At 41.3% G+C, this 19,127-nt stretch overlaps 2 protein-coding genes across 5 annotated transcripts; one reads left to right on the plus strand and one right to left on the minus strand.

Moving 5' to 3' along the window:
- Positions 1-2,233: 2,233 nt before the first annotated feature.
- LOC4343029 (uncharacterized) lies at positions 2,234-7,595 on the minus strand. Of its 4 annotated transcripts, none has more exons than XM_015792227.3 (9): positions 7,428-7,595; positions 7,257-7,337; positions 5,567-5,656; positions 5,258-5,424; positions 4,489-4,558; positions 4,120-4,199; positions 3,982-4,044; positions 2,555-2,631; positions 2,234-2,473 (listed from the first exon to the last, which is right to left on the minus strand). In XM_015792227.3, exons 1-9 carry the CDS (start codon positions 7,506-7,508, stop codon positions 2,373-2,375), a joined length of 810 nt encoding a protein of 269 aa, XP_015647713.1. In that variant the 5' UTR covers positions 7,509-7,595; the 3' UTR covers positions 2,234-2,372. The 4 variants fall into 4 exon arrangements, with proteins under 4 accessions (XP_015647713.1, XP_015647716.1, XP_015647714.1 ...); XM_015792230.3 differs by having other exon boundaries at positions 7,257-7,341; XM_015792228.3 differs by lacking the exons at positions 2,234-2,473; positions 2,555-2,631 and adding an exon at positions 2,777-3,619.
- Positions 7,596-8,118: 523 nt separating this feature from the next.
- LOC9272338 (replication protein A 70 kDa DNA-binding subunit D) lies at positions 8,119-18,367 on the plus strand. The gene is made up of 14 exons (XM_015792225.3): positions 8,119-8,256; positions 8,426-8,489; positions 8,577-8,705; positions 15,280-15,423; positions 15,503-15,776; positions 15,871-15,973; positions 16,225-16,355; positions 16,442-16,523; positions 16,610-16,730; positions 16,815-16,975; positions 17,055-17,577; positions 17,658-17,737; positions 17,822-17,908; positions 17,989-18,367. The coding sequence occupies exons 4-14, from the start codon at positions 15,280-15,282 to the stop codon at positions 18,005-18,007; spliced, it is 1,725 nt and encodes a 574-aa protein (XP_015647711.1). The 5' UTR covers positions 8,119-8,256; positions 8,426-8,489; positions 8,577-8,705; the 3' UTR covers positions 18,008-18,367.
- Positions 18,368-19,127: the final 760 nt, after the last annotated feature.

A 19,127-nucleotide genomic window follows, 5' to 3' on the forward strand; every position in this document is an offset into this window, starting at 1 on the left:
AACCGGCAAGTTCAAGACCTATCTGATTGCCACTCAGAACTCTATAGAAGGACTATGATGCGCTAGCTCGAGGAGAGTTGGAGGAGGAAAAGGAGGTGCACCTCAAGAGAATCGTCACCGACCAAACTTTCATGCTCCCTAGAATGGACAAAATTGTAAAGGAAGCACAAGGCATTCCTCAGTTCACAGCGTAGCATGGTTGAGATCGATAGTCAACTTTATAGGTCGTATTCAATGTCACTGGCATGCTCTCGAAACATGCATAGCATGGCCACATCTCACCTCGAGCGACTGTCATATATTGTCCAAGCCAACGAGTTTGCTACCCTAATCCATATATTGGATTTACCTTTGGTTATGAATCTACATCATCGGCAAGTGTCTTTCGCCAATTAAGAAGGCCAAGAGCGCCAAGAAGATCAAGGCGGCAAGAATAATTGCATTAGTTGTAGCGAAGAGGAAGATGATGGCAACGAGATCGCTGATCTGGTAATATTATAACCAGCATTGAATTTTGCTAACCACCATTGAATTTTGCTTGAATAAATGCTACTCCCTTCATTTCACTCGTTCTATATTTATCCTAAATCAAACATTTTAATCTTTGGCCATCAATTTCTATAAACTCATACTCCCTCCTTCAAAAAATTTGAGACCTATTTCTTTTTGCATCAATACCAAGAAGCAATTAACTCACTCACCATGTGGCAAAACCAATGAACATGCCACCAATAAGTATTAGAATGACTTTTTGGTTTTCGATCAACAATTAGCACATAGTGACTACAAATAGGACTTAGATTTTTGGAAAAACCAAAGAATGAAATAGGTCTCAGATTTCTGGAAGGAGGGAGTATAATTTAACATAATATAAGTTCTATATCTTTTGATTCGCCGTGAAAAATATTTTTATAATATATATTTCACATGTTGTTAATCTGTACGGATTTCTATGAATTAAATGTTAAAGATAAACAAGTTCGACTTATGACAAACCTATAATGATAACTAATTTGAAACGGATGAAAATAATCCTCATGTTATACTCTTTGAGGGCCTCCGTTTTTATGCTGCCCTAGGCCTATCAAATGTCAAGACCGGCCCTGAACTTGGAAAACAATATCTCCGGTGAGTCTTCACCAATCGACCTCTCATTCGATCAGTCTCAATCGAGTATCAAGATAGCAGATACTCTCCCTCCATCTTAACATAAGTGCATTTCTAATATTTAAAATTTCACTTATTTCTAATATTTAAAAATTTATATCATAAAAAGTAAACTTTTAGCTTATGGACTACTCCCTCCGTCTCATAAAGACTTCGTTTTCAGTTTGTCTCATAAAGACTTCGTTTTCAGTTTTTGGCTACATCGTTTAACGTTTGACTCTTCATCTTATTTAAAAATTTTCAATGATTAGTATTTTATTATAATTATTAGATGATAAAATATGAATATTATTTTATGCGTGACTAATTTTTATTTTTCATAAATTTTTCAAACGAAACGGACGATCAAATGTTAAATACATAAAAAAATTAAGTCTTTGTGGAATGGAGGGAGTACTTAGTATAGGTGAGGATCATTAAATCCACGCCCACAACCAATAAAAATGGCGAATGGTAAAGACACAAAGGTCATTTCACGATAGTATCGGTTATTTCATGAATACTAATCTATTCATGTTATTGCTAAAAGTACGCTTAAAAAGACTACTTTTTTTAAGGGACAGTGGGAGTATATAATAGTATTCTTTTGTAAATAAATGACATCTTTTCAATGCACAAGAAATGAAAAAGGAAACAAAGTTACACTGTTCGGTGGTAATTACCTCGTGCATGTGTTGTTGTTTTTTTTTCTTTTCTTTTTTTTGGGGGGGGAGTCGGGTTTTTATTAACGGAAAGTCCAAAACACATGATTTTTTTAATTTTGTATTTTTTATTTTTAAAATTTTATTAATAGACCATTCTAAAAGATATTTCCAAATCTGAACCTTTCGGCCAGGCGTGGACAAATAACTTTGTCACACCACGCTAGCCTCTTGCCACACCACCAATGCTGGTGTGGCCAAAAGGTTCAGTTTTCGGAAATATTTTTTTGAAGTGGTCTATTAATAAAATTAAAAAAAATTAAAAAGTCTAAAAAAAATTCCGAAACACATCTCGGTTTGTCAGAGAAGCGACAGCCACCACGGTCAGTGCTTTCACATTTTTCAGAGAAAAAAAACAGAGCTCCTGAATGTTCAACAGTAAGTTCATAAATAATAATGTATATTCAATGAAAAAAATCAAGTATCTGTGCTGTTTAAGCACATCAAGTCAAAGTGATCACTAGAAATGCGTAATACATTTGGAAGATTTTTGCATTGGTTTAACTATTTGAGCTTTTGGCTGAAACCAGGGAGATCAATGACCTGGATCCTTGATATACCTTCTGCGTCTTCCCTCTCTTTTGGTGTGTTGTAGCCCCAGTTCACTGCCCAAAAGGCATCCAATCCATAAAAAGTAGTTCAGAAGTGATCAAATGGTTATTAGAATAACTAAAGGCATGGCTTACCCAGGTAGAGGTTCCATTGGTCCAGTGCTGGCTCTTTAATGACATTCTTCAAAGTTGCAAGACGGTCCTCAACGAAACTGGTTATGTTGCATCAGAAAGAATTAACTTGTTAAGTCTAATTTATTACTGCTTAACTCTTAACAGTACACGATTATTTGAAGTAAAAAACAGAGTGCTCAAGGAAGTAGTTGTTCTTTACTTTTGAGTATTATGGAGATAGTATTGTCCATGTTATACATTTGTAAACAATATATCTAAATAGTTCAAAATATGATTTACAAAGTTATTGTCATCTGACAAGGGAACATCGTTCTTTTGAGAAATTTGCTCCTTTGCCACAAAGGTCAGTGGCGTACTTATATTTGCCACACACTTCATCGGCTTTGCTCTTTTGCCACATAATTTGGTGCAAATCCTTTCATTAACTAATAACATTTACCCTAGCAAAATATCAAGTTTACTCTTCTCCTTCCTCCAGCACTGAACCTCCTCTTGTTGGCTTACCCACAGCCATTGGGCTGGCACTGTGGACCTCTGGCTTCCATGTGCTTGACTGCTTCCAACCTGGCTGACCAAGGTGGAGCTCAAGCCAAGGGGAAGAAAGTTACTTGGAGCTCGGTCTAGAAAGAAGAGGTGACGATTAGCGAAGCAGGACCATTGCTGTCCGGTGGTTGCAGTGGAGCTTGATCAACACCATCAGAGCCTGAGCTGAGCCGACGCCAGCTCAATTATTGCTCACCAAGACCCACATAGGGCCTCATGTGCCCGTCCATTCCTACCTGGTGAAACCCAATGGCCTAACCTCCTCATCAACACTAGAGGCACCAGCAACAGCTCCTCCGCCTCCAAGCTCACAGCCTTCATCCTGTCCAGCAGTGCGCTTACCATCAAGGCATCAAGGTCATGGAGTTCTCCAGCCTTCGCATCCCCATTGCCGCCACATAGTTCCCTTCCATCGCCATCCGCAGAAGCTCACATACAGAGTGAAGCTTGTGCAGGATCAGTCGGAGGTCAGCAGCAGTGGGGACTGGGGAAGTGGCCAGCTCTCCAGCGCAAGCACAGGAGCTGCCTCAGAGATGGAGAACAGAGGATGGTTTGTAGCGAATGAGTGGATTTTCACCAAACCATGAGGGAAAACAGAAAAGCCAACTAGGTGCATAGCAAATATCAGCATGCCACTCTTAACTTTGTGGCAAACGAGCAATTTTTTCTAATAATTCTCTCACTGGATTTCCATTCTAGTGTAAGGATAAACCATCAGTTCAAGGAGTAAAAACGAAAAAACAAAAAAGTTATACAGGGCAATTCCAGCTAGCAAATTATGTGCTACCAAATTGATGAGGAGGGAAATATTGTTCAACAGAAACATTTCAAGAGAAAATAGTATCTCGTACTCAAATTTAATCGGTAAATCAATAGGGGCTTACTGAAGTGTCAGGCCTTGATGCTGTGGCATTTGCTGCAGTTGCTGGAGAACTTTTACCTTTGGACTGGAGCATAAACTCACGGATTCAATAAAATGATTAACAGGTGAAAATAAAAAATAAAAAAAATACTGCACCAACCCAGTGCCAAGCCCATATATCCTTTCAGAGGGAAATTCTATTCCCGCTAATTCTTTTAATAGTGCTTCAGCAAATCGGCCCTGAAAAAGATGACCAACAGTTCACAAGTGGACAACAGTGAACTATGAAAAGAATATATGAATTGCATATAAGATGGACCAGTGCTTTGATCATTTCTTTTACAAAAAACCAATGAAATACAGAAATGCATAAAAGATGATAGTAGGCATCATCGGTAGCACAGCATGCTCTGTTGTTCCCAAACCAAGATATGTATTTTGAAAAAGCGTACAAGTTACAACAATGATGCAGAAACCCAAAATATAGGAAGAAGTTAGTTCCCAACCGTAGGATATGCAAGTGAGGTACCTGTTTTGTAGTGACTATGTAGACTTCTGAACTTGAAAATTTTAATGCATCGGCTGTTCCAGGATAAAATCTGCAGTTATGTATAATTGTAAATAATTAGTTCCATATTGTTCATATGACCAATCACCATGATACAGTCATGAACTCATTATAATGAATGCCTGAAGAGGTTCATCAATGTTTAAAAAGCTTCACTATTGTTTTTTCACTTATACTGTTTCCAGAGGTGCTATAGTGTGATTATTATAAAGATGAGATGGCTCAAGTATGAATACACAAAGAAGCAACAGTACACATGAAAGCACGTGCATGCAGGCATGTGTAAGACACTAAGACCAGAGGTATAAGTGAAATGGAGGCAAAAGCAAGAATTATTTCAAGTGCCATTGTGTACTCTATAATAATCTTCTTTAAAGGTTATATCATATGCAAATATAAAATCATTTATTTTACTCCATTTTGATATTTGCAAAAAAAAGAAAAAAAAACTTCATTTGGATAGCATGGTGCTTTGTCAAATTAAATTTGGACAGTACTCATAACATAACAGCGAAAAAGAAAATGTATCGTGCATATATAATCCATGTCTCATGGTTTTATTACTGAATATACAAGCGAAAGATTAGCATATGTAACTGGTTTGCCAGTGAACCATCATACCTTCTAATTCCAAACATGGACAAGAAGGTATTTTTTTCTTAAATTTATCTGTTTATGTATATATTTATTCGAAAATAAAACGCATTACTTATTGCAAAGGTACAGCTACCTGTTAGCACCTATCCAACCAGACAAGTCATTTTCAATCCAGTCATCCCTTATGCTGCCAAAGAGATCAACTAGAGAGTCCCTATCTTCATTCCATTCACTCATAATTGTGGGCTTCAGTTTTAACCAGTTCTCCAGTATTTCTTGGATGCTAAGCCCATCTGCAACCTTGCAATATAACCTTGGCATAAACATCTGATAAAGCTAGAACCATATGCTTATTCAAGTTAAACTAGTATCATCTGATTCATTTCATCCGAGACAGATATATTATCAATAAGCTCTATGAAGGAAGTATTGAAGAGCTTACCGATGATCTCCGGGCAGAGGGTATCCGAATCTCAATAAGCAACCTGACAAGCAACAGATTCTCGTATCCTGTTTCAACCACTGGGCGAAGCTGAACAGCAAAAATATCGTAACGAGTATTGGATTGTGGATAATAAAATTATTAAGAAGAACCTTAATTGCTGCACCAACATGATAGTATGGAGCTGTGTTATGATGGTAAGCAGCATTTATAATCCATAGTGCTTAATTTGTAAAATATGAATATCCTTTCACTATGCTTTCTTGGTTGATAGAGGAAAATCAACTACATCAGCAAGCTACACTCCTTTATATATTATAAAGTTAGTAGACAAGGATATATATCATAAATTGTCCATGTGAGCAATGCTATGTTCCAAATCTGATGGGCATTATACAATGCCACACTATGTAAAAGTTTAATTTCATTTGGTTCTCCTGTTATTTTTGTCAGGTCTGCTACAGTCACCAAATACTTTATTTTAGTCCATCTTATTGTTTTGAGATGCTATTTGTCTGTTAGTGCGAGAAATCATTAGCTGCCAGTTAGGGGCGAAGCCAGACGCGTGCGGCGGGGGGGGGGGGGGGCCCACCCCCATCAGCAGCCGAACCCCCTACCACCACAAAATCTTGCAGTAGTACATGCTGTTAGCCTGTTACGATGATGTAAGTACGTAATGATTAATCATCAGTTTCCTACCGTCTCATGGCTGCTGTGTGTATCAGTTTTCTCGTAAATGCATGTGCAGCATGATGGCTGGCAATTCGGTTTTTGCTGTAGCTATAGTTTCGTGTTTTCGTTGCGCTCGGGCCACTATGATTAGGAAAATGATCATACTTATTGTCATATCATTTTAATTTCAAATGTCTGAAATATTAGTACTTGCAATTTATTGCTAATTTTACTAAGTGCCTTTTCTAATTATTTGTCTATTTATATAGACTTTTAGCTCAGATGATTTCATCATCGCTTATGAATTGTCTGCTCATTGCTTATATGGCTGAATTGCAATGAAAAAGTAGCTATATGATATACCTATTAAGTATTATCATTTTTTTACGTTGACATGCTATACTACTCAAAATGTTAGTAGTGGTGGTGTCCGTTCTACCACACCACCTCTACCACTGGCATTCGGAGCCCATAATCTATACTATTGCATTACCACCACCAACCTAATAAATGAGCCTCATTAGTCAGCCCTCACCCTCCAACGAATCTTCTCCCATTCCACCACTTGCTCTCCTCACATTTCAAAAGCACCTACTTATTCAATAAGGAAAATCATAAAAATATTACTTGGACTAAATATGTGCTTAATCGACTTAATAAGCTATAAACCTTTTTTTCGTTGCAATGCAAGGGCTCTTGGCTAGTCTATGAAAAATCTTTAAATTTACATATTTTTTTTATTGTATTCACTTGTTAATAAGTTGGTCCCCCTTATACTCAAATCCTGGCTTCACCACTGCTGCAGTGCTGCCAGTATTCAGCAAGTGCTTTTTTTATATGACATTGAAATTATTGGTATCCACAAACAATCCCGAAAGCAAAATTAGAGTGCACATATATATCCTAATTAATACTAGATAGAAGCCTACAGCCATAAGAACAACAAGCCACACGGCCGGCATACCCATCCGCATTAAAATTGCAAGCGTGGCTGTGCGGGGAACCAAAAGGGACTCACGGTATACATTTGCTCCACGATCCACTCCTCCATGGCAGCGTCGACCTGCTCAAACACCCATGGCCACCTCACCTTCGCAGCCTGCCTAACCAACGCAGCCATCATCAATGCACGAACGGATGGACCCATCCAAGAAACGGGGCGAAAGGAAGAAGAAGCGCGTGGAGTGACCTTGACGGCGGAGAGGGAGCTCTCGCCGCAGCTGTCGCAGAGGACGCCGTCGAAGTCGAGCGCGTACAGGTCGCCCCCCATCGCGCGGCGGCCTCCTTCCTCCCTCCCTCTCTCTCTCCGCCGCACTGGACGGCCAACGAGGAGGTTTTGGGGGTGGTCTGGCCTTCTGATTTTTCTTTTTCTTTTCCTCCTTTTTCTTCGTTTTTTATATCCTCCTTGGGTTGGTGAGGCCGTGGATGAAGAGAGAGAGGATGAGGGAAAATGACAAGCGGAGAGCTGCGTTCCACAGGGGAGGGGAGGAGAGTCGATATGCGCTACGAAATCGGAGTAATTAAAAGTAAGGGCGATCTGCTCCTCCCACAACGATTCACCCCTTTTTTTTACTGGCGTGTTCGTTTGCGCTGGTATCCACGTCTTCCGGAATTTTTTACGTGTCTCTGCGCTGTGGGCCTCCAGTGTTCTTGCGATGCGCGCCATAGGTCTCCACTCTGTGGGCCTACACCGCTGTGCACGGGAGCCGTCGACAGGGTGGCTCAGTGCCGGGTTTTTGCTCCCTGATCAGTGGGCCTGGTGCTGTGTGGGGCCACATGGCTCGCTGGTTGGGTGGACTATGCCCGCTGAAGATTGCTCATTATAGTTCACGCGTTTAATGGGGTCTTTCGTATCTGCCCTGCGCCGAGACCAGGGACCATGGATATATATCCAGTTTGCTCCCGTGCAGGGAGTATGGGCCCATGTTTGTACTGGTTGGCGAATGGGAGATAGACAACGCTATACAGGCCTGCTCCATGCGGCGTGCGGCGCGAGGAAACCGTCATAAATCGCGCCGGTACTGTTTTCCCCTTTTCTTTTTCGTCCCCTTCCTTCTTCTCCACCCTAATCCCCTTTTCTCTGTTCGCCTTTCTTGCGTCCTCAATGGCGATTCCGAGGTGAGCGCTCTGGCGCCGTGCGCCCTCCATCGCGGACGCGTGTTCTTACTCCGTGCGTTCTTCTTGCAGATGCCCTGTCGGTGATCTCGCTCTCGGCTACGCGTAGGACCCCGCCGGTCGTTCCTCACGCAAGGTCAGCCGTGGATTCGCGTTCGATTCGTTCTTGCCCGTGGCCATCAATCGTGGCCTTCACTCAAGTTTCGGTTCTGTTTGCATGTAGGGAACTTTCTTCCACTTGCGCCGGCGCTGTTTTTTTGCTGTTGTTCAGTGCTGCTCCTTCTTGCGAGCCGTACTGCATCAGGGTTCCCGCCTTGTCAGCGGTCGCTGCTGTCGGTTGCTCACACTGAAGGTGGTGTTTCTCTCTCGCCTATGTTTTCCTTGCTCTGTTTGTTGTGTGTTTGTTTGTTATGCGTGCCTTTATTATAACATCCTCCTATTTGGTTGGGGGAGGGGGTGAGTGAGCCGTTGGCAGTGACGACCTATGGTCAATGTTGGGTTTTTTTCCCACCCTGGTTGGGGAAAAGGACAGGGGTAGGGGAAAAATGGTTGCGTTTTCTGGCCCCATAGAGTTGCCTTATATGCTGTCTGTTGGGAGCTTCTTCTTACACCTTACCCTCATTTCACTCTCTTTCTGCTCACACCTCTCAGAGTACTTTAGGGTCCTTTGCCTGCTGTTTGAAGACTCTCTCTGTAATACGCAGTGTTGTTGGCAGGATGGCCGCTGTGGGGGTTTCGTTCGTTTCGTTGTTGAACGCTGCTGCTTCTCATTGCCAGTTGCCCATGGTGTCCTACCTGTGGGAGCTGGACGGTGATGGTATGCTTCTAGCCGGTGTAGAGCTTGTCCTTCCGGCTGAAGACCTTGGCAAAAGTTCAGCTAGGAAGTTTTTTTGGGTAGCTGCCACAGATCCATTGATTGTTTCCCATGAAATGGTTGCTCAGCAGGCCGTTAGGTTCCTGCAAGCGAAGTACGGTTTTACCATCCATGATTACAACTTTGAGATGTTACTTTCCTATAGAAAGGTTGCTTCTTCTGCGGTGGACGCTGCTCTGGCAGCAGCTGCATGTCTTGCTAGGTTCCAGGCACGTTATGGTGCACTGGATCTGCCCTGTGACAGTGTGGTCACACAGTGCAGGTCTCTTTGGTTTACTTTTCTTAGGGAAGAACACTTCTTTTATAGCACATATCGGTCTTAGGCAGAGAGTGGGTTTATCTGTGGTTTGTAATAATGGATCGATTTGTACTTTTAAGTTCCATGCTTTTAATTGGTTGTTTACGGTTCATAAATTTCTCCTTTTGTTTTACTCTTTTTTCCAATCTCAGTTTGTTTATTTCTACTTGCATTGGAATTGTCCTCTGTGTTGTATGGTTTACCACATCTGTTTATCGCACGGCCATGCAGATTGTTGTGTTCTGTTGTTTAGAATTTGTGAGCGATGTCAGGTCGTGCTGCATTGCGCGTTCAACGTGCCCGTGAAAGCCGATTAAGACGACATGCTTCAATAGGACAGGGTTTGTTCTCTGTATATTACTACTGTGGGTTCCCTTTCCAGTTATGATCTGATAATGAAGTAGTTTGGTTTGTTATATAGGCTATCTGCAGGCTCCCATTTTTGATGCCATAGGTTCTAGAGGCTTGCAATCATGCCATGCTTCTACAAGTTCTGCCCAGATTGCATTCCCAGATACTCAGCAGCAATATCCTGCTGCTGTTGCAGAGCCAGTCATCGAAACATCCGGTGGATGTGACCCCACAGTAGCAATTGCTAAAAGTAAGCCAGCTGCCAAGCAGTTCCTATGACAAATCTGATGATATAATTCAGATTAGCTATGAAATACTTATTTGAAAAATTAGCCGACATGGTACTCCGATAGTGTTCTAAGTATTTGTGAGCACGCGTAGGGAAAAGATTGTTGCTAGATATACCACGGAGTGCTGCTGCAGTTAATAGGGAAAGACGTCGTATGAAAAGATCCGGTGATCAGCCAAGCTGTTCTATCAGCAATGTTCTTAACGGTATGCTTTCTCTTGGTTTGGTTGGATTGGCTATGCCTTATTATATATAGATTAGAGGGAAAAATAATCTAATTTATTATTTTGCGACCATTTTTCGTACGCATAGGTCCCAGGCCTACTGCTGATGACATCTTGCCTTTACCTAAGGACTATGTTGCATCCTTGAAAGGTTTGTTGTGTCCTTTGACATTGAGGGTTACCAATCTTTCGTTATGATCCTCTTCTCATAGTTATCCTGTGCAGCTTTGTATCCTGAACGGTCTTATTACGGTGGGCCATCTCATGAATGCCCCTATTGCGGTGCGGTCTTTTGGTACCAAGAAAGGGTTAAAAAGGGGACAGTTCTTTCGCAGCGAAAAATTGTGTACAATCTGTGTTGTAGAGGTGGCAAGATTAGTCTGCCCGAATTAAAGCATCCACCTTCTTTGCTGGCTGAGCTCTTAAAGTTTGATGGTGGTGTGCGATCAAAACGATTCCTACGACAAATCCGATCATATAACTCCCTCTTTGCTTTCACTTCTCTAGGGGCTAATATTGATAAGACGATAAATAATGGAACTGCGCCTTGTGTGTTCAAGATTAATGGTGTGGTGCACCATCGTATTGGCGGTTTACTGCCACAGCAGGGTGCCCCACCTAAATTTGCACAGCTCTATATATATGACACCGAAAATGAAACAGCAAATAGAATGAATATCTTCGAGCGAGACAACCTTTCTGATGAACCAGACCCAGAAATTGTTAGAGACCTTGGTTCTATGCTCGATGAGCACAACGATTTAGTTAAAGCATTCCGCTTTGCTAGGGATCGACTAAAAGATCACGGTGATCAAAAAGTTGCGCTTAGATTGCTTGGCTGTGATTCAAGGGATGAGATTCAGTATAATTTGCCAACAAGTGGTGAGATTGCTGGCATAGTAGTTGGAGACTATTCAGCTGGTCAATATACGTACGATGTTATGGTTCAATCCTCCAATGCTAGGCTCCGACGTGTCTCAGCTTTGCACCCATCATATATGGCTCTTCAGTACCCCTGCTTTTCCCGTATGGTGAACGAGGGTTCCATTTAGGTATCAAATATACTGACTTCCCTAGCATCACTGGTACGTCCAGGCGATATGTCACAATGCTTGAATACTACCGATATCGTCTTCATTACCGACTGAACAAGCCAAATCCATATACTTGCTGTGGTCGTCTTAGTGATTCTCTATGTGTTGATTCATACTCGACTGTTGAGTCGTCAAGGCTTAAATACATCTCTGATAACCAACCTGACCTTCGTTCCGAGTCTGTACAGGGAATAGTCGATGCAATAGATCATGGCCTAGATTCTGGAGATTCTGTAGGACAGCGATATGTGCTTCCCTCCAGTTTTACTGGAGGGCGACGCTACATGGTCCAAAATTATCAAGATGCAATGGCTATTTGTCGTGTCTTTGGATCTCCTGATCTTTTTGTGACTTTTACATGCAACTCAAAATGGCAGGAGATATATGATGCCCTGCTGTTTGAACCAGGCCAGCTCCCAAGCGATCGTTCCGATATGATTGTGAGAGTATTTAACATGAAAGTAAATGAGTTTATTGCAGACATTAGAGAGGGAAAAACTTTTGGTCCAGTCCTTGCTGGTAGGATATTTACCTGGTTCATTAGTATTTGTTTGTGCTGTATAGCTTCTAACATTGGCCCTCTTTACATGTAGTCCTGTATACAGTTGAGTTCCAGAAGCGTGGCCTCCCTCATATTCATTGCTTAGTTTGGCTTGCTGCTGAGAATGCTGAGTTTAGTGCTCCCATTGTCGATGGTTTTATTTCTGCTGAAATACCTGATGTGTTGACTGATCCTTTAGGTTATGCTTTAGTTGATGAATTTATGATTCATGGCCCTTGTGGCAATCAGAACAGGGCATGCCCATGTATGAAAAAGGGAGAATGTTCTAAGCATTTCCCTAAATCTTTTCAAGAAGAGACTACGATGGATGAATTTGGATTTACTATTTACAAACGCAGAAACGATGGTCGATATGTTGTGAAAAATGGTATTAAACTTGACAACATATGGGTAGTGCCCTATAACCTAGAACTTCTGAAAAAATACCAAGCTCACATTAACGTAGAATGGTGCAACAAATCTAATATGATCAAATACATGTTTAAATATGTCACAAAAGGTGCTGATAGAACAAAAGCATATTTTGAGATTTCTGGAAATGCATCGAATAAAACATCTGAAAGCTCTACTTCTCCACGAAATGAAATACAAGAATACATCGACGCAAGGTTTCTATCTACATGTGAGTCTCATTGGCGGGCTTTTGAATTTGACATACACTATAGAATGCCTTCTGTAGAACGCCTAGCTGTGCACCTTCCAAATATGAACTTTGTTCGATACAAGAAAGGATCTGACCTGCAATCTTTGCTATCTAGCCCTGCAGCGAAAAAAACAATGTTAACGGAGTGGTTCGAAACGAACAGAAAACATACCAGTGCACATACGCTTACTTACTGTGATTTCCCGAGAGAATGGACATGGGACAGTAGCTCACGTAGTTGGCGTCCTAGAACACCATGTGAAAAAATAGGCAGGATGTACTATGTGAGTCCAGTGAGCGGCGAGCTTTATTATTTACGAATGCTATTAATGATCGTAAAAGGCGCCATGTCTTATGCTGATGTTAGAACTTATGATGGGATTGTTTATCCAACCTTTAGGCAAGCATGTGAAGCAAGAGGGCTCCTTGAAAGTGATAATGAATGGCACTTATTGTTTGATGAGGCTATAGTATCTGCGTCGTCAGGCCAGCTGAGACAACTCTTTGTTACTGTTGTGATGTTCTGTTCTGTTGGAAATGTCCGGTCGCTATTTGAAAAATATTGGACCTATTTTACCGATGATATTCAACGACGTGTTAGGACAGCTTTATCGAATCCTTCTTACATAATACCTTCTGATAGACTGTTGTCCTTACTAATGAAAGAACTACATACTGTGTTTTCAAACAGTGGTGGTAGTATAGATGATTATGACTTACCACGAGCAGCAATTTATTCAGATGACATTGTAGGAAACAGAATGGTCGATGAAGAGCTTGCTCTTGATGCCGCCACCCTAGCCACAGAAGCTAACCTGAATATACCTAGGCTGAATACTGATCAAAGAAAAATTTTTGACACAATCATACAACGAGTAGATGAGAATAAACCTGGTTTTTTCTTTGTTTATGGCCATGGTGGTACAGGGAAAACATTCCTATGGAACGCATTGATTTCCAAAATAAGATCTGAAAAAAAAATTGTTTTGGCTGTTGCCTCCTCAGGAGTTGCCTCTCTTCTTTTGCCTAGAGGGCGCACTGCTCATTCTAGATTCAAAATTCCGATCGAGATAGATGAGAACAGCATTTGTACCATTAAAAGAGGAACCATGCTTGCCGAGCTTATCCAAAAAACTTCTCTCATAATATGGGATGAAGCCCCCATGACTCATAGAAGATGCTTTGATGCTTTAGATCGAACCTTACGTGATTTGCTTTCCGAACAGACACCTTCTAATAGTATAGTTCCATTTGGTAGTAAAGTCATTGTTCTTGGAGGTGATTTTCGACAGATATTACCAGTTATAAGAAAAGGTTCGCGTGCCTCCATAGTTGATGCATCCATTACGAATTCTCCTCTCTGGCGACATGTTACTCTTCTTAGGCTGACAATCAATATGAGACTTCTTCACGGTGACCTTGGTGAGTAAGGCTGCAGAGATCTTAAGGACTTTGGTGATTGGGTTCTAGCGCTTGGTGATGGTAGGTTGACTGCGACAAAAAAAATTGATGAATCAGAACCAACATGGGTGGATATTCCTGATGATCTTTTGATCAAAACATCCGGTGACAAAATAAAGGCCATAATAGATGAGGTATTTCCGCGCTTCGCAGATAACTATACAAATCATTGCTACCTTGCATGTCGAGCCATTGTTTGCCCAAATAACTCAACGGTTGATCAGATAAATGACTGTATTGTTGACATGATAGCTAGCGAGCCAAAAGAATATCTTAGCTGCGATACAATTTCAAAATCAAGTGAACACTTACCTGACTTTGATATCCTTTACCCTCCTGAATTTTTGAATTCCATTAATGTCAACAACTTCCCATCTCACAAACTTGTGCTCAAAAAAGGTGTGACAATTATGCTTCTGCGCAACTTAAATCAGTCCATGGGTTTATGCAATGGGACAAGATTATTGGTTACTTCCCTTGGTCATAGGTTGCTAGAGTGTGTGATTCTAACTGGATCTAATATCGGTGAGACAACATTCATACCACGAATCGCGCTTACCACCACGAGCCCTAAGTGGCCTTTTACACTTCAGAGAAGGCAATTCCCTGTCCGTATATGCTATGCAATGACAATTAACAAGAGCCAAGGACAAACCCTTTCACGAGTCGGTGTATACTTGAAAAAACCTGTTTTCACGCATGGCCAACTATATGTTGCTGTCTCTAGATCAACATCAAGGGAAGGTCTTAGAATACTCATAGAGGATGAGGATGAAGTATGTTGTTCAAAAACCATAAATGTGGTTTACCATGAAGTGCTAGAGGCTGTCAGCTCTATGGTACATTATGCGATTGGGTTTTGTGCATGATTTGCGATTAAATTGCCAGGATGGCACTGTGAAGGCTAATGTACTATATCTTCACACCTGCAGGATGTTGATACATAGCTCGCAGCCATGCTGCCAGTTTTTGATGCTGTTGTGTGACTCTTATTTTTTTTCCTCTTCGTTGTGCATGTGTTTGGCTTTTGTACGTTCATTAGGCTCTATTTTCTTCTGATCTCAGCTCCTTAAGTGTTTTAGCAATACAGTTCCTTTTGGAATCTAATGTATTTTTTTATGTTCTTGCAGATGGGCGGCCTGCAGATTGCTAGCCTTGAGCCTGGTGATGGGAATCCAACTCTCCGCATACGCATTTCACGGTTATGGGAATACCGTGACCAAAATGATGAAAGTATCTTGCACTATATTGGCTTGGTTTTGGTTGATCAAAAGGTCATTTCTTTGAAACCTTTACATAATAAACAGACTACAAAATATGTGTTCTCATTAGCTAACATAATTGTTTGAACAGGGATCCAGCATTGCTGCTATGATTTATCCTCCATGCGACAACAAATTTAAGCCCCTCATCACTGAAGGCAAGGTATACTTGCTTACGTACTATCGTGTGAAACCTTGCACGAAGCACTACCGGCCAGTTGACAACAAACTGGCGATCACTTTCACTTGGTGGAGTACAGTGGAAGAATGTGTTGATGTGCCAGATAACTTTGCTCAGTATGCTTACTCCCTTAAGCCTTTTAATGAGCTACGCTCCCATGTGGACAGGAAAGACTCCTTCACAGGTGCCACAGTTCTAGACCTATGATTTGTTACATATTACATTGCTAATTTTTTTGCTGCTAACATGGATTCCTCTTCTTTATAAAAATATCATAGATGTTATTGGAATCATCACTGAAATATCATCTGTTACAACCGTTCAGACACGCATTAAAGACGGTGATAGCTTGAAAAGGAACGTCTACATCCGCAATGCTGAGTTAGATCTCTTCCCTAAATTTGTATTGTGTATATTATTCCTAGCTAATTTTCTGAGGCTCTCTAACAACTCTGACATCTTATATCATCCATGTCAGCCAACAACCACCATATATTTACCTTAATACTAACATATCGTTTTACTATGCCAGCTCCCTTAATTCCAGTACAACAGCTTTTTTTTGTGTTATAGACTAACCACTCACTACACCACACTCCCTCTGTGATTTTTTTTATATACACACAACATAGCAATGAGACAACCAATATTGCATTGTGGGGAGAAAGGGCTACAAGCTTTCCTGCAGATGAGATTGTCAGTGCAGGCAAGCATCAACCGCAGATAGTTATCTTTGTTGGCACATTGGTGAGAGGCCATGGAAGTAAGCGATCTACTGGACACTTTGGCTGCATTTTTCTACTACGCCTTTATCTACTATTGTCATAATGCATGATACCATTGTTTCAGGAAACGTTTCTCTGTCAGGTAACTCGGCATGCAAATGGTACATAAATATTGACACACCAGAGGTCAAATCCTTGGCTGCTAGGTATATTATTCATATCTTGCCATCGCCCACTGTTGTTTTACCCTGATTTATTTCTATCTAGATCTCACCTAGATAATATTATATAGTGTTGAAGGGAGCTATGAGCCAATAAAATGGCTTGATCTGCCGTCTGGACCTGCTGCCCACAACAATGGTGAAGAAAAGACAATTGCTGAGATCAGAGAACTTCACCCTTTTAAGTTCAAGGTAAAACCCTTATATCCAGTTCGTCCTATTGTATTTCACACTATGTAACAGGTTGTATTGACTGTCACCATCTTATGGAAACAGAAACATGAGTTCTTGGTTACTGTGGTCATCAAAAAACTTAACATGGAGTATTCCTGGTGGTATACTGCTTGTGATATCTGCAAGAAGACAGCAAAACCATATGGAAGTTCTTATAGATGTGGAAACAACACATGCCCACCAGTTGTTTCAGCTTCACCTTGGTCAGTCATACTAGAACTAATCAAACCACACAGCATAGGTATTGATGTATGAGAACTAATGCCACCGTGCATTTTTCAGGTTCAAACTGAGTGTGATAGCAGGAGATCATACAGCCGACACTACATTTATTGTTTTTGGCCGTTTGGCTCAAAGGCTCATTGGTCGTTCAGTTGATGCACTGGTGATGGAGAATCCAACCGGCAAGGACTACATACCGAGAGAGATCACTGATCTTCTTGAGAAAGAATTTGTCTGGAATGTCAGCTTTACAGAGAACACAGTTTCTAGCGGCATTGTAGCTTTCCAAGTGAACAAGATTATTAAAGGAGGCCAGAATTATTCCTTGGCTCTTCTACAATCTCCATCTGGATCCCAAGCATCTTCTGTGGTACCTTCCATGGCCCTATCTCCAGTTACATCTCAGGATGTTTCTGTTGGTCAGCACACAGAGACAGAAACTCCATCAGTAGGGTTTGTTGATGCTCAGCTACCTCTGGTTAGCCCATCCACCGCTACACAAAAAGATAAGAATATAGACGATGAGTTTGCATCAAAGACCCCTGGAGAGGATGTGGCTGCTGATGATGAAGACTATGACCAGGTTCAGTGCATCCCATAGCTAGCTCTCTAGCACATACAAATTGTTCACTGCCCACACTAACTCTATATATTGGGAAATAGGATGATGAGCATCTCAACCTTACACAGAAGGCTCCTGGTTCTGCAGCTAAAAGCACCACTTCCAAGGCATACAAAAAGAGGTGAGCCACTTGATTTCTTTCTCTTCCAAAGTATAAGCTATTTGTCTGTATAGTAACTTATCTAATAACTCGCACCAAAAAAAGGCCCAGACCATCTCCTGGAACCGGTGCAGCTAAGAAGTTGTTCAAGGGCAATGATGCTGACAGTACTGATGATGCTGCTGGAAGCAGGTACTGTTACTATTCTTATCTTTCGTTGTATACTCGAAACCTTTTGCACAATTCTCATATGTTCTGTCCTAAATTTCCAGTGCCATCAAGAAGACCTAGAGCATCAGCAAAGATCGTTGCTCTTTTTTTTTGGGATATATTCAGCCATGTGTGGCCACCAAGATTAGCATTGCTGTCATAGAGACCAGCATTTCTCTGAGAAACTTCTTCGGGCTGAACAGAGCACATCCCTGGCTAATGTTTTCAAGATGCCTCTACAGTCTTTTGTTCCCATGTTGGATGAATGCACATCAAACCAACTAGGCTAGAATTATTCATTTTGCAAGCAAACTTCTTATTATTCGTCCTGTATTTATGTAGCTGGCATTCTACATTATCATGATTCGTCCTGATAATAAATACCAGCAGATCAGACCAACTATTATACCTTTCCCAACGCGTAATTGCTTGCCATGGCTGATATTCTGTGCCCATATATCGTTTCCACGCAATTACGTCCACATATTTTTCAAGCCAATCTTTGCAGCTCAAACGTTTCAAACAAACATCGGTAGCTTTTAGACCAAGTGTACATATATACGATACACAACACAGTACGTTCTCCAAACCACCATCCGTGCCAACCCAGCTGCACATTGAAGAGAACATAAACGCCCTATCTGCTCACTTGCCCACTTCTCTTGAAAAGACAACACAGCTAGCACCCTAGCAACCTGTCTATCCTCACTCTTTAACCTTCTTCTACCTCTATCCGTTCTCTCAGCCAGACCTCTCTCTCTCTCTCTCTCATATCAAGAACACATCCTCTTTTTCAGCTTCACCTCCTCCTTTGGTTCTTGCTTGCGATCTACTGCATTGAGCAGAAGAGCAGCGGCTCATTGCTATTGCTGCTCTGATATTCATCCATACCAGGTACCACAGTTGCCGCATCTCATTCTCCAAACTGATTTCTACACGTATATTATGCTTTCCTCGCTTATCTTATCTTATCAAGTAAACATAGGCACAACAAATCGATTAGTAAATAGAACGGCAGTGAAATTAGATCTGTTTATAGGTAGAACGGTTTCCCTACATGCACAAGCCAGGCACATTCATAGCCATATTTTTGTTTTATTTTTGCAGTAACATGGAACACAACCAAGACAGGGAGGTTACTAGGCCAATAACACAACCATCGACCTATGCGAAGAAACGGCCACTAGCAGCAGCAAAATTT

The sequence above is a fragment of the Oryza sativa genome, chromosome 7 (assembly GCF_034140825.1).
Source record: "Oryza sativa Japonica Group chromosome 7, ASM3414082v1".
Taxonomy (NCBI): domain Eukaryota; kingdom Viridiplantae; phylum Streptophyta; class Magnoliopsida; order Poales; family Poaceae; genus Oryza; species Oryza sativa.

Bases quoted from the DNA above. Each gene is read 5' to 3' on its own strand.
- LOC4343029 (XM_015792226.3), bottom strand. From the start codon at position 7,508: ATGGGGGGCGACCTGTACGCGCTCGACTTCGACGGCGTCCTCTGCGAC. The intron at 4,200-4,488 runs GTACCTCACTTG...CATCTTTTTCAG, and splicing joins ACATAGTCACTACAAAACAG to GGCCGATTTGCTGAAGCACT. The intron at 3,620-3,981 runs GTAAGCCCCTAT...TCTCTGAGGCAG, and splicing joins CATCAAGGCCTGACACTTCA to CTCCTGTGCTTGCGCTGGAG.
- LOC9272338 (XM_015792225.3), top strand. From the start codon at position 15,280: ATGGGCGGCCTGCAGATTGCTAGCCTTGAGCCTGGTGATGGGAATCCA. The intron at 16,976-17,054 runs GTCAGTCATACT...TGCATTTTTCAG, and splicing joins GTTGTTTCAGCTTCACCTTG to GTTCAAACTGAGTGTGATAG. The intron at 17,578-17,657 runs GTTCAGTGCATC...ATTGGGAAATAG, and splicing joins ATGATGAAGACTATGACCAG to GATGATGAGCATCTCAACCT.